This window comes from Monodelphis domestica, chromosome 1, assembly GCF_027887165.1.
Source record: "Monodelphis domestica isolate mMonDom1 chromosome 1, mMonDom1.pri, whole genome shotgun sequence".
In the NCBI taxonomy this organism is placed as follows: domain Eukaryota; kingdom Metazoa; phylum Chordata; class Mammalia; order Didelphimorphia; family Didelphidae; genus Monodelphis; species Monodelphis domestica.
Window position 1 is genome coordinate 57544439 of NC_077227.1, and position 14979 is coordinate 57559417.

The 14979-nt window shown below is 37.3% G+C and overlaps 1 protein-coding gene across 1 annotated transcript in view; it reads left to right on the top strand.

Annotated features, from left to right (window-relative positions):
- LRMDA (leucine rich melanocyte differentiation associated) overlaps positions 1-14979 on the top strand; it is a 645209-nt gene that overhangs the window by 60014 nt on the left and 570216 nt on the right. The window contains exon 5 of the mRNA XM_056815370.1: positions 13618-13735. Within this exon, the coding sequence (XP_056671348.1) occupies positions 13618-13735 (118 nt within the window). The remainder of the gene's footprint in view (positions 1-13617; positions 13736-14979) is intronic.

A 14979-nucleotide genomic window follows, 5' to 3' on the forward strand; every position in this document is an offset into this window, starting at 1 on the left:
TCTCTTAGCACTATTTTGGAAAATGCCAGAGCATTAGGGCTGGGTCAGTGAAACCATGAGTTTGGGGTAGTGGGGCTCTCATTTATGTTCCTGGGTGTCTGATGTCCTCTTTCCTATTTCCTTTTTTCATTGCTCTTTTTTGCCCGTCACTGTCACCTGAAATGAATTTTCTAGGGAAACAGAGAGAAGAGAGAGAGGGAGGGAGAGGGAGAAGGGGAGAAAAAGAGAGAGAGGGAGGGAGGGAGGGAGGGAGGGAGAGAGAGAGAGAGAGAGAGAGAGAGAGAGAGAGAGAGAGAGAGAGAGAGAGAGAGAGAGAGAGAGAGAGAGAGAAAGAGAAAGAGGGAGAGAAAGAGGGAGAGGGAGAAAGGGAGAGAAAGAGAAAGAGAGAGAGGGAGAGAGAGAGGGAGAGAGAGAGAGAGAGGGAGAGGGAGGGAGAGAGAGAGAGAGAGAGAGAGAGAGAGAGAGAGAGAGAGAGAGAGAGAGAGAGAGAGAGAGAGAAACAGAGAGACACAGAGAGAAAGACAGAGAGAGAGAGAGTAAAGAAAAGAAGAAAAAACTCAGGAAAAGGAATTAGAGGAAACAAAAAAGGGAAAAAAAGAGAGAGAGAGAGAGACATAAGAAAAAGAGGAAAGGAGAGAAAGAAAATCAGCAGATTCGGCTGCATTTACTGCTCTAGTAGGGGATGAGCACCCAAGAAGATATACAGAGTTCTTGAAACACCTTCCTAGACTTTCTGCTGCTCTTCCTTGTACGTTGCACTCTTGCCAATAGTAACCTTTCACTTGACAACAAAGATTAGGGTCTCCCAGTAATGGTTAAGCTGCGCCTGCACCCATCCACCCCTGAAAACCCAAGAAATCCCTTTGGTGCTTGGATGTGGAAATGTAGATGGATCTCTTTTCATTAAGCCTAGCCCCAGCTTAACAAGCAGTTTTATAAATCTGGAGCTATCTCAGGGTGTCCCAGGATTTATAGATGGGGGCTCCTGCCATAAAGTGCTTTATGATGGCTGCCTTCTGTGTTATTAGTAGCTGTCTCTTCCTTCAACTACTGCTGTTTGATAATAGTCTTAAAACACCCAGAATTACTTACCTGCAAGCCACATTCCCGATAGCCCCCGTTGACAGTCTGAATAAGTTTACTGCCCTTTTGTTGTACTTTACCTTCAAAACAAACTGATTGAACCATCAATAGCTCCTGGAAGCTGACAGAGGCATGTCATCTGGGCTAACCCCTGTGATAGCAGGTTATCTGGGGGAGTTAACCTTCCTGCATTGTTAACTGAAATGTTTTATGTACTATGCAACTTTGGGATGCTGCTGTGATAACCCCAGTAACTAAGTAATACATCACAGTAAAGAGATTTTGGTGCCACAAATAACCCTGGATTAAATTTACAAGGGTGGAATTGATATTGTAAAAGCCTTCATTCTGGGCCTTCAGTAATCCCTCCTTGTATTTTTATGGCAAACTAGCCTCACGGACAGGATTGAAGCTTTTGGCTTTTGACACCCTGACACAGCCCAGCACTAAGGAAAACAGATTTCCCAAATCCAGAGTGGAGAAATTCAAATGGGGGAAAGCTCCCAGGCTGAGAACTTGTCCTCCCTCAGTGCTCTTGAAGCAGGTTCTGACCTGCAAGGGGCTGCTGGGATCTCCTGGGAATTTAGGTTTCTCCTCCTCATTTCATTCAGTCAGAGGTTTTCTTGAACAGATGGCATCCTCTAGCAGGACCAGTTTCCTGTCAGCCCTTACCTTCTCCACCCTACCATGTACTTCTTGCATGCTCTTTCCCACTCTAACCCTTTTTCTCAGAGGTTCGGGGCTCTTGGTAGCCTCCTCCCCTCTGCACCCCATTATCCTAGAGGTAGAGTTCTTAACCTGGAATATGTGGATAAATATCACTCCATCTATGAAATTGGATTGGGGGGGGGGGAATGACATCTTTGTCTTCACTTATCTCTAATTAGAATTTGGCATTCCATTCAATTATTTTAAATGATTCTTCTAAAAAAAGAGTTCATAGGTTTTACCTGACTGGCAAAGGGGTTCCGGACAAAAAAAAGATTCAGAATCCCTCTTCTAGAGAGAAATATGGACAATCTAATAATTCATACTAAAGGTGACTGACTACATTTGCTTCCTAGATATTATACCTTGTAGGTAATTTTTAAAGAATACTTTTGGACAAGCAATGTCAACCCAGGAGAATAAATCTAATGACGGATGTTTAGGAGCTTTGGGGAAAGAGACAGTCATAGATAATTACCCCTCTCATCATGCCATAACAGTGACTCCCTATTTGACTTCTGCATAGAGGCTTTGGAGTTAAGAGCAAGATCTTGGCCGGTAAGAGCCCTGAGGGATATAGATCCAGCTCTGTGATCCTGGAGGGGCGACTTTCCCATTCTAGACTTCATTTCCCCATAAAAGGTTTAGGCTAGATTTTGAAAAATCCCCTCCAGCCTCCCTTTTTTATGAGTGAATACCAACTAGACATCAACCATCTTAATTTTAACCTTCCTTAAAAGACAGCAAGGAAACATGCCCTCCTACCTTCTCCACCCTCTCTACCACCACCATTTCTTTTTCTTCTTTGATTTCAGGGCTGGGATCCAAAGTCTGCTGATGTGACAATGCTCTCTGTGTCTGTTGTCACCTTGGTTCCTGCCAGCCTTGTGAAGTAATCTTTCATTCCATCATTAAACATTTGCTGATTTTCTAATACTGATGTTTTCTTCACCTGAATATTCATCTTTTCCCACCCTACACTTAGTGGGTGTCTTTCTTCCTTCTGCCCGTCACTCCTGACATATTGTTTCCGTCTGTACATGTCTTCATTTGAAAGAATCTGTTGTCATTGGGGCTTTGCTGCTGGTAACAGAAGACAGAACTTTTCCTCTGCCACTGACAAAGGCCAGTGGGAGTCATGGGAGATGATAGAAAGGGCAGCTGGGAAATTAGGGCAATACCTGAGTCTGAATAAGACTGGGCATTGGAGTTAGAGAGTGGGGAGAAGGGAGGGATTTGAAGGAAAAACAGGGAAAGGAGATAGAACTTAGAAGGGGGAAAAAGAGTTTGGAATAATATATTTGGTTCTATAAAGAATGAGGGAAAGAAGAGGAAAAGGCAAAGGAATCATTGATTTAGAGATTTAGAAACCATTTGCTATAACTTCCTCAGTTTAGAAATAAAGAAGTGGAGCCCCAGTGAAATTCTAGTATTTGCCTCAGATCACTTGAGTAGAAAGTAACTTATTTTGAACACAGTTCCTCTGATTCCCAGGCCAGAACTCTTTCCACTGAATGATACTGGAATGTCTATAAATAAAAGTACAAAGCCTAAGGAATTTCTGTGCATTTTGACCTTAAAAATAAATAGTTTTGCAGCGAAGGCAAAATACCATGCAAGTTATCTCATTTTCAGTGAACAGCTAATCTCTCCCTTGGAGGTTATCTCTACTTTGGCCCAAAGCTCTCAAAATTCAGTTCAACAAACATTTATTAAGTGCCAAAAGCCCATTTCATTATGTAGACCCCCTGGGATAGTGAGATGGTCATACTTTTTCTTCCTTCCTCTTTTTACTTTTCTCTTCTCTTCTCTTCTCTTCTCTTCTCTTCTCTTCTCTTCTCTTCTCTTCTCTTCTCTTCTCTTCTCTTCTCTTCTCTTCTCTTCTCTTCTCTTCTCTTCTCTTCTCTTCTCTTCTCTTCTCTTCTCTTCTCTTCTCTTCTCTTCTCTTCTCTTCTCTTCTCTTCTCTTCTCTTCTCTTCTCTTCTCCCAAACTTATTATTTTTTCCAGTGCACAGAGCTTCCAGTGAGGAACCTCCCTCTATCATTACAAACCATTACCTTCTCTGCAAATGATGAGTTTGGAATTATTTGGAATCACTAAGAGAATCAATGACTTGCCCACAGTCACACAGCCAGTGTGTGTCAGGGGGAAGAATCTAAAAAAAGATATTCCTAAATCTATAGCTCTTTCAATGGTCTTTTCTAAGGAATTCTTATGTTTGGAAAAATGACTCTTTTAAGTCAGAGATAGCAATGTGGAGGAGTATTCAGGACCATAAAGTAGCTACCATCCATTTTTTCACTTATCTCATACTGACCTAGATGTATATATAAATATAGGGGATGAATAGACACATTAATGTACTATTGGAGAAGCTATGAATTGGTCCAACCATTCTAGAAAGTAATTTAGAATTATTCCCCTCTGGTTATTGATCCTGGTTTCCCCTTTACCTGGCAATACTTCTATTAAAACTGTACTCCAAAGAGATCAAATAAAAAAAATGTATGTTTATATATGAATGCATGTGTATATATATGTCATATATAACATATGAGAAAATATTCATAGCAATTATTTTCTAGTGTCAAAGAGTTAGAAACTAAGCAGGCAAACATAAGTTTGGAGGATGAGTGAATAAATTATGATATATGAATGTAATAAAAATACTGTTCTAGAATATGAAATGACAAAAAGGATGATTTCAGAGCAACTTGGGAAGACTTGGATCAACTGATGCAGAGTGAATTGAGCAGAACTAGAATAGTTTGTAAAGACAAAACACATTGAAAATTATCTTAAGAATTTCTTTTTGATTCAATGCCCTACCATAATTCCAGAAAATTGATGTTGAAACCTATAACCCACTTTCCAACAGAGAGTATATACTCAAGATATACAGAGGCAAACCTATTCAGAACTGACCATTATGGGAATTTATTTTACTTCACTTTTTACAAAGATTCTATTTTTCTCTTCTTTCTTTTCTTTTTCCCAACTGGAGGAACACATGGTGGAGGGAGAAAACATGTTTTTAATTGAAAAAAAAAAGGAAAAAGCCACATAACAGGAAGGATTGGTGAATAGTCAAACTGTAGTCAAATGGACCTACTTGCCATCTCCTACTCTTGTGTTACCCACTCATTTCTTCACGCTTTAAGTTCATATCATCTCCAGTGCTTGTGAATTTTACGATGGACTCTTCCCCCCCAAAATGTATATGGGACACATTTTTAAGGTTAATCTGTATTATTAACATTTTTCCATTACTTTATTTAGACAATCCACAAAACAATAAAACAATCCTTGATTTGTAGTGTTTGCCAATTTCAAAGGTTTTAAGCACTCACACTGAAAATATAATTGGGTCATAAATAGATACAAGCTAGCCCTAGCACACCCCATTGCCACTACTGAAAATTAATGCTTTTTGATTTCCACTACTGTCCTCTACCAGTTGAACTCTCTCCCTTCCTTCAAGAGTGAACTCTGATACCACCTCTTCAATGAATCTTCCGTGATCTCCTTGAAGTTCTCTTATCACCATATTTGTAATCTTTCTTCATAAGTTTCATAATTCTGCTTTGTGTTATCATTACTATTTGAGCAAATATTTAATACTCCATTTTAGGCTGTAAGTTTTGTGAAGGTCTTTAATTTATTTCATCTTTATATCTCCCACAATCTAGTATAGAGCTATGCTCATAATAGTCACTTATTTTTTGTATTTAAGTAAATCAAATTTACTATTCATTGGCAAAACCATTTACCAAGAGCCTGAATGCCCTAAAGTCTTTTTGCTTTCCCATGGAAAAGTCCTTGGTTTCCTGTTTTTTCCCTCCCTATGTTACTCTCTCAATCACTCAACCAATGAATATTTAGTAAATGCCTATTACATACTCAATTGTTTGTTAAATTAAATTACTAGAGCTACCAAACTGCCATGGTTTCTTTTATTTCCCTCCTTAGGCTTTATAAGACACTATGGGGGACTGAAAATAAGGCATATATAGCTCCTGACATCATGGAGATTATAGTCTGTCAGAAGAGACAAAATAAGCTTATGGATTAGTTAGAGTAATTGAATGATGAACTCTTTTGTACTGACTTTTAAGTGAAGTAAGAGATATAAGAAGAGTTCACTGAGCTAAAGTGGTCAAGGAAGTTTCTTCCTTCGTATAAGATATGATGTTTGGGTTGAATCTTGAAGCATGGAAAGGGTTTGAGAAGGCAAAGGGAATGAGGGAGAGCATTCCAAACATGATAGGTTCTTTTGGAGTCAATTCATTTCCCCTTTTGTCTTAGTTCTTGATTCTCTTTCTTACATTCATCAGTGTTGCTGTCATTACTGATATGATTGAGAGTGTTGTAACAGCAAAAGGTTCTTGGAAATGTGACTAAGAGAGGAAAGAAGAAAGAGATGCTAAATTATCTATCACTTGAGTATCTCCTGCAAAGGAGACTCTGGCAATGTGTTCATTTGCCAAATATGGTCTATTAAGGTCAAGCAGGGCAATTGTAATTTTCTTCAATGACGGGAATGTTCCCAATGATAAATTTTCATTAACCAATGTATTATCTATGTTGGTGCTAACCATGATGGTCTGGTTCATTGTGAGAAGAAAAAATGGATATTACCTCCCTAATGGGCACTATGTGTCAGTGTTATTTGAGAAAACACTATTTTCTCTCCATATTAGATGAGGCTAGGTGGCATTCATCATGGCGACCAGGATGGGAGTACAGATGTTTTCTTTTTTTAATTTAAAAAAATTATTTAATTGATTAATTTAGAGTATTTTTCCAGGATTACAAAATTATGTTCTTCTCTTCCCTCCCTCAGCCCCCTCCCATAAGTGACGCACAATTCCACTGGGTTTTACATGTGTCATTGGTCAAGACCTATTTCCATATTATTGATATTTGTACCAGGGTGATCATTTAGCTTTTATAACCCCAATCATATCCCCATTAACCCATGTGATCAAGCAGTTGTTTTTCTTCTGTGTTTCTACTCCCACAATTCTTCCTTTGAATGTGGATAGTGTTCTTTCTCATAAGAACTTCAGAATTGTCCTGGATCATTGCATTGCTATTAGTAGAGAAGTCCACTACTTTCCATTGTACCACAGTATCCATCTCTGTGTACAATGTTCTCCTGGTTCTACTCCTTTCACTCTGCATCAATTCCTGGAGGTAATTCCAGTTCACATGGAATTCCTCCAGTTCATTGTTTCTTTGAGCACAATAGTACCACAATTTGTTCAGCCATTCCCCAGTCAAAGGGCATCCCCTCATTTTTCAATTTTTTTGCCACCCCAAAGAGCACAGCTATGAATATTCTTATATTTCTTTTTCCTTATTACCTCTTTGGGTTATAAACCCAGTAGTGCTATGGCTAGATATTCAAAGAGTAGGCAGTCTTTTAGTACCCTTTGGGCATAGTTCCAAATTGCCTTGCAGAATGGTTGGATCAATTCACAATTCTATCAGCAATGCATTAAAGTCCCAATTTTGCCATATCCCCTCCAACATTTGTTATTTTCCTTTGCTGTCATGTTAGCCAATCTGCTAGGTGTGAGGTGGTACCTCAGAGTTGTTTTGATTTGCATTTCTCTAATTATAAGAAATTTAGAACATTTTTTCATGCATTTATTGATAGTTTTGATTTCTTTATCTGAAAATTGCCTATTCATGTCCCTTGCCTATTTATCAATTGAGGAATGGCTTGATTTTTTTTGTACAATTGATTTAGCTCTTTATAAATTTGAGTAATTAGACCTTTGTTAGATTTTTTTTGTTATGGAGATTTTTTCCCAATTTGTTGCTTCCCTTCTAATTTTAGTTGCATTGGTTTTGTTTGTACAAAACCTTTTTAATTTAATGTAATCAAAATTATTTATTTTATTTTATATTTTATCATTTTTTCTAACTCTTCCTTGATCTTAAAATCTTTCCTTCCCCAAAGACCTGACAAGTATACTATTCTGTATTAATCTAATTTACTCACTGCAGAGATGGGTTAGAAATATATAGAAATGCTGATGATTTATGTGGGTTTATTTTGTAATCTGCAACATTGCTAAAGTTGTTGATTATTTCCACTAGCTTTTTGGTGGATTCTCTAGGATTCTTTAAGTAGACCATCATATCATCTGCAAAGAGTGATAGCTTGGTCTGCTCATTACCTATTTTGATACCTTCAATTTCTTTTTCTTCTCTAATTGCTACTGCTAGTGTTTATAATACAATGTTAAATAATATAGGTGATAATGGGCATCCTTGTCACTCCTGATCTTATTGGGAATGCTTCTAATTTATCCCCATTACAGATGATACTTGTTGATGGTTTTAGATATATACTGTTTATTATTCTTAGGAAAGGCCCTTCTATTCCTATATTTTCTAGTGTTTTCAATAGGAATGAGTATTGCATATTGTCAAAGGCTTTTTCTGCATCTATTGAGACAATCATGTGTTTTTTATTGGTTTGCTTGTTGATATGGTCAATTATGTGGATGGTTTTTCTAATATTAATCCATCCTTGCATTCCTGGTATAAATCCCATCTGATCATAATGAGTGACTCCCATGATCACTTGCTACAGTCTTTTCGCTAGTATTCTATTTAAAATTTTTGCATCTATGTTCATTAAGGATATTGGTCTACAGTTTTCTTTCTCTGTTTTTGATCTGCCTGGGTTTGGAATCAGTACCATATTTGTGTCATAAAAGGGATTTGGTAGAACTCCTACTTTGCAAATTATCTTAAATAGTTTGTATATTATTGGAATTAGTTGTTCTTTTTATGTTTGATAGAATTTACTTATGAATCCATCAGGCCCTGGGGATTTTTTCTTAGAGAGTTCTTTGTTCAATTTCAATTTCTGATACAGGATTATTTAAGTATTCTACTTCTTCTTTTGTTAATATAGGTGATTTGTATTTTTGTAAATATTCATCCATATCACCTAGATTTCCATATTTATTGCCATATAATTGGGCAAAATAGTTTTTAATGATTGCATTAATTTCTTCTTCATTAGAGGTGAGGGCTCATTTTTAATCTTGGATATTGTTAATTTAGTTTTCTTCTTTCCCTTTTTTTTATTAAATTGACCAGTACTTTGTCTATTTTATTTTATTTTTTCAAAATACCAGCTTCTAGTCTTATTTATTAATTCAACAGTTCTTTCATTTTCAGTTTAATTAGTTTCTCCTTTAATTTTTAGGATCTCTTATTTAGTTTTCAACTGGGGATTTTTAATTTGTTCCCTTTCAAGTTTTTTGATTTGCATGCCCAATTCTTTGACTTCTGCCCTCCCTAATTTGTTAATATATGAACTCAAGGATATAAATTACCCTGAGTACTGCTTTGGCTGCATCCCATAGGTTTTGAAAGGATGTCTCATCATTGTCATTTTCTTCAATGAAGTTATTAATTGTTTCTACGATTTATTCTTTAACTAATCAGTTTTGGAGAATTGTATTGTTTAATTTCCAATTAATTTGTAATTTACCTCTCCATGTACCCTTACTAATTATTATTTTCATTGCATTGGGATCTGAAAAAGGTTTCATTTATTATTTCTGCTTTTTTGTACTTGTTCGCTATGTTTTTATGTTCTATTACATGGTCAGTCTTTGTGAATGTGTCATGTGCTCCTGAAAAGAAGGTGTATTCCTTTTTGTCCCTATTTATTTTTCTCCACATATCTATTGACTCTAATTTTTCTAAGATTTCATTTACACCTATTACCTCTTTCTTTTTTATTTTTTGGTTTGATTTATCTAGTTCAGATAGAGGAAGGTTCAGGTCTCCCACTAGTATAGTGTTGTTATCTATTTCCTCCTTTAACTCCACTGGTATTTCCTTTGGAAATTTGGATGCTATACCATTTGGTGCATACATGTTGATTAATGATATTTCCCCATTGTCTATTCTGCCTTTTATCAGAATGTAATTACCTTCCCTATCTCTTTTAATCAGATCTATTTTTACTTTGGCTTTGTCAGATATCATGATTACAACTCCTGCTTTCTTTATTTCAGTTGAGGCCCTATAGATTTTCCTCCAGCCTTTGATCCTTATTCTTTGAGTGTCTACATGCCTCATGTGTGTTTCTTGTAGACAACATATGGTAGGATTTTGGTTTCTAATCCACTCTGGTATTTGGTTTTGTTTAATGGGTGAGTTCATTCCATTCACTTTTGGAGTTATTGTAACCACGTCTGTATTCCCCAACATTTTGATATCTTCTACTAGTTCTGCCCTTTCTTCTTTCGCTATATCCTTTTAAACCAGTGGTTTGCTTTTAATTAGTCCTCCTAATCCCCACCCTTATTATACTTCCCTTTCTGCACCCTCCCTTTTTGTTCCCTTCTTATTTTTTTAGCATCTATTGAGTTCCCCCCTTTCCCTCCTTTTTTGTACTCCCCACCCAACTCCCCCACCTTAGTTTTCCCCTTCTCACTTTCCCTGTATGATAAGATAGAATTCTATACCCCAATGGATCTAGATGCTCTTCCCTCTCAGAACTGATTTCACTGAGAATAAGTTCTAATTATTTCCTATTAGCACTCTCTTCCTCTCCTTCTTATAACAGTATTCTTCCCCTTCCCTTCCCATGCACCTCTTTGTGTAATATTACTTACCCTATTCATCTTATTCCTTCAAGTTTCTCTTCATTCCATCTTCTATTCTCTCCTCCCTTTTTCTTTTTTTGCATATCATCTAGACCACTTATTACACCTATCATTACCTATGAATGATTCTCCTAATTACTATAATGGTGAATATAATTTTTGGGAGTTACAAATAACATTTTCCATATATTAATATAAATAATTTGCTCTTATTGAAGCCTTTAAAGAAGAAACTGAAATAAAAATCATCTCCCCTTTATTCTTTCTTTCTTATTTATATTTTCATGTTTCTCTTGATCTTTGTTTCTGGATATCAAACTTTTTGCTTAGCTCTGGTCTTTTCTATATAAATACTTGGAAATCTCTATTTTGTTGAATGCCCATACTTTCCCCTGGAAGTATATTGGAAGTATATAGTCAGTTTAGATGGGTAGGTGATCCTTGGTTGAAGACTCAATTCTCTTGCCTTTCTGAATATCATATACCAAACCTTGTGGTCCTTTAGTGTGGAAGTTGCCAGATCTTGTGTGATCCTGATTGGCACTCCTTGATATCTGAATTATCTCTTTTTGCCTTCTTGTGATTTTTTTTCCTTTAGCTTGGAATCTCTTAAATTTGGCGATTACATTCTTGGGGTTTTGTTTTGAGGATTTAGTGTAGATTGTGTTCTATGAACTCTTTCAATGTCTATTTTGTCCTCTTGTTCAAGAACATCAGATCTGTTTTCTTAGATAATTTCTTGTAGTATGATGTCAAGGTTTCTGTTTATTTCTGGGTTTTTAGGTAGACCAATGATTCTCAAATTGTCTCTTCAAGACCTGTTTTCTTGGTCAGTCATCTTCTCAGTGAGATATTTCATGTTTACTTCTATTTTGTCAATCTTTTCATTTTGCTTTATTAATTCTTGCTGTTTTGGGAGGTCATTGGCTTCTAATTGCCCAATTTTGGTCTTTAAAGACTGATTTCCTGCAATAATCTTTTGGTTTCCCTTTTTTGGTTTGGTTTATCCTGCTTTTTCATGGCTTCCAGCTGTTTAATTTTGGTCTCTAATTTATTTGTCATTTCATTTGATTTCTGGGCTTCATTCTCCAATTGGGAGTTCCTGTCTTTTAAACTGTTATTTTCCTTTTGAACAATTTCCCTCTTTTCTTGCCAGAGATTCTTCCATCTTTTTCATAAGCTCTGATTTAAATCTTCAAGAGCTTGTGTCCAATTTCCATTTTTTGGATGGTTTGGGTGCATTTATTTGTTTGTCCTCTTCTGCTATTTCCTCTGTAGTCTGGATTTTTCCTCCATAAAAATTATCCAGGGTCAAAATCTTCTTCTTGTTCTTCTTTGTGTTGGGAAGTTGTTTTTCTTGGGCATTTTCCACCATCACTATGCTGGTTTTTCCTTCTCTTTCCAGTCAGAAGTCTGAATGAGGAGGGCAGGATCTCTGTGTATGGAGCTAAGGAACAAGGTTTTTGCCTGAGGCCACCTCTGGAGTCTCTGGAGCTTCTACTGTTTGCAGCCCTTCTCTGCACTATCTCTGTACCCAAGATCTGCTCTCTTCAACCTGTTGGGGTCTCAAGTCTAGCTGCTCTCAGAGGTAGGTCTTTGGTGGTCTTAGTTAGCCATCAAGGACCTAGGGGTGCCCCTCACTTACTCACTGATTTTAGTGTGGAAAGCACACTGTCTCCAGTTGGGTGGAGGAAGGTAGATCAGCTCTCATTTTGGTGGAAGCTATTTCACCCCCTCATAGTGTGGAAATGCCCAAATCCCACATAGCTTCAATGTTGAGCCCTACTGTGAAGTCCCTTTGTTCATATGAATTTGCTTTTTGGGGCCTTTTGAGGTAGCCTATATTGGTAGGGGATGAGGAGAGGTAGATTCCTGTGTCTAAGCTACATCCATGTTTATCTGGAAGTCTATAGATGTTTTTTGCTAAGTAACAGTTACCAACAAGTTCTGTGATAGATTTTTCAACTGGAGACATTACCAGAGTGCTTTGGAAATTTTAAAGAGTTATATAAATGTCAATTATAATTATTATTGGTGTTTGCTGGCCAAGACAGAGATCATTAATTTAGCTGGCCTAATTGGAAGAACAAAAGTCACTGCCATTTCATACTAAGACATCTGTGTAGGCTTTAGTAGCTAAAAAGGGAAGAATTAAAAGAGGCAACTTATCAATTGAGGTTTGGTTTATTCAATATTTTAGGGATTGTTAGCAATAATAACAATAACAATAATAATGATAAATAACATTGATATATCACTTTAAGGTCTGTAAAACCCTTTATATATTATATCTCATCTGATCCTCACAAGAGCCTTGGAAGATCAGTGCTATCTTTGTCTCCATTTTACAGATGAGTAAACTGAGGCTGAGGGAGATTATACCACACTTGCCCTTCTTTTACAGATACAGAGATTAAGGACCAGAGAGATTTAATAACTTGACTAGTGTCATATTATCTGAGATAGGATTTGAATCCAAATATTCATATGGTATATTGTGAAAAGTGTTGGAAATGGAATCAGGAAACTTTGGTTAAATCCTGATTCTTACTAGCATGAACTAGGACTATGGAAAAATGTTTGCTCATCTATATAATGGGTATAGTATTATTAGACTATCTACCTCAAGAAGTAATGATAAAAAATTTCTTGTCAATCTTAAAAGGCTATATAAATAACTGTTATTATTGTACTGGAGTAAGCCTGATTTCTTGAAATAAGATTGGTGAGTTCCTTGGAGATGACCATGACTCTTTATCAGTGTTTCATGAGAAAAGATATTGTTTTTTTGGTTGTTTTTTTATAGGAAGTGGGATGAATGGAAGAAGTCTATACTAATTTTCCAAAATGGGGCATAAAGCAATGGAAGACAACACATATCTCATTCCTCCATAAGCTCTACTCTGTGTGTATGTGTGCATAGATGGGTTTTATAGTTGGAAAATGTCATCTATATATGTGTAAACAGAAGCATCACATGCTTGTACTCAGCGTGTAGGTATTATTAGGGCCCTTTTATCAAGGAAGATTTCCCCAGAGGGTAATGGTCCATTTTGTTCACCTTTGTATGGAGGAAGAGGCATGAAAGAAAGCTACCTCTTAGGGAGCTGGGGGACCTAGTCTGAAAATATTGTCTCCCCTGTCCTACCAGAGTGACCTGTGGTCCTTCCTTCTTTCCAGGTGCTTTGTTCTACACAAACTACCCAACCTGAAGTTTCTGGATGCAAAGAAAGTCACGAAAGGAGAGCGTGAGGAGGCTCTGGTGAGAGGGGAATTCATGAAAGTAGTGAAGCCCAAGGTAAGGAGCCCCAAGGCAGCATTGGCCCCAGACTGGTGTCACATCTGCTTTACACTGTGTACTGGTCAGCCTTGTGTCCTCATCAGCTGGGAGAGAAGTGCCCACATTAGGTCAAGAGGCTTCCTATCTCCTATGGTGACCTGGAAGGTAGAATGTCATGGAAACACTCTTGGCTGTAGCTTGTAATTGGTTAATACAGCAAGTCTATGATGCACTTAGGTCTAACGGTGTTCAGTAACCCAGAGGACCTCATTCAAGAGGTGGTCTCAACTGTAAGGCAGTCCAGGAACTTGTATTTCATGCACAACTTTGAGGCCCCAAGTGGGCTTTCATTTGTTTCTCTGGAATGTGCTTTCTCTCAGAATAAGGCTTTTGGGCTCCAGAGAGATGATTGGGAAGAGAGATATAGATCTTCCATTCTCTCTGGGGTGGTTAGGATTTTACTGGTGCCTCGGGAAGGGGACCCTTCTGTTCCAAAGCCATCAGGGGAGCCAAGAGAATGATTTTCCTCTGTCCAGGGGTTAGGGCACTGCAACATCTCTCTGAGATAGTACTAGAAGAAAAGGCAATTTTTTCTGACAATTTTTCCCCTGGCTTATGTGTGTTACTCACATGTGGCTCTTCAGAATGTACATGGATGGCGTTTATTGACCTTTTCTTTACCAGCTAGCTCAGAATGAGACAGAGAAATTTAATGTGGTGTCATCATAATGACAGTACAGATGAGACAGGGGAGAATTGGCTCTATGTCTAGAATTCAGATATAGGAAGATTTTTAAAAGAGAGGATATATGATGGGGATCTGGCTGTGATTTAAGTGTAATAAACTACAGTCAAAGGGATGGCTTTGATGACCTCATTAAATATCCATTTCTGCCCTGGTGCTCTACAGCACAAGTCCAGTTGCCTCCAGTAAGTCCAGAGATGTTGAAGAGACTTCCATTTAGCATAAATGCTTATAATGTGCAATAATTAATAATTGCTTGCTGATTATCTTATAGATAGAAAGACCACCAGCCATGTAGTCAGGAAGACCTGCCGCTGATATTTATCAGCTATGTGACTGTGGACAAATTAGTTAACCTCTCTGAAACTCAGTTTCTTCCTCAGTAAAATGATGAGCAATGAATATAATAGTGTCTCACTGATTTTTTCATCTAAGAGTGAAATGAAATAACATTTTCAGAGTGCGTCACCATCCTTAAGTGCTATATCCATTAGCATTTTAGGAAACCAAAGAGTCC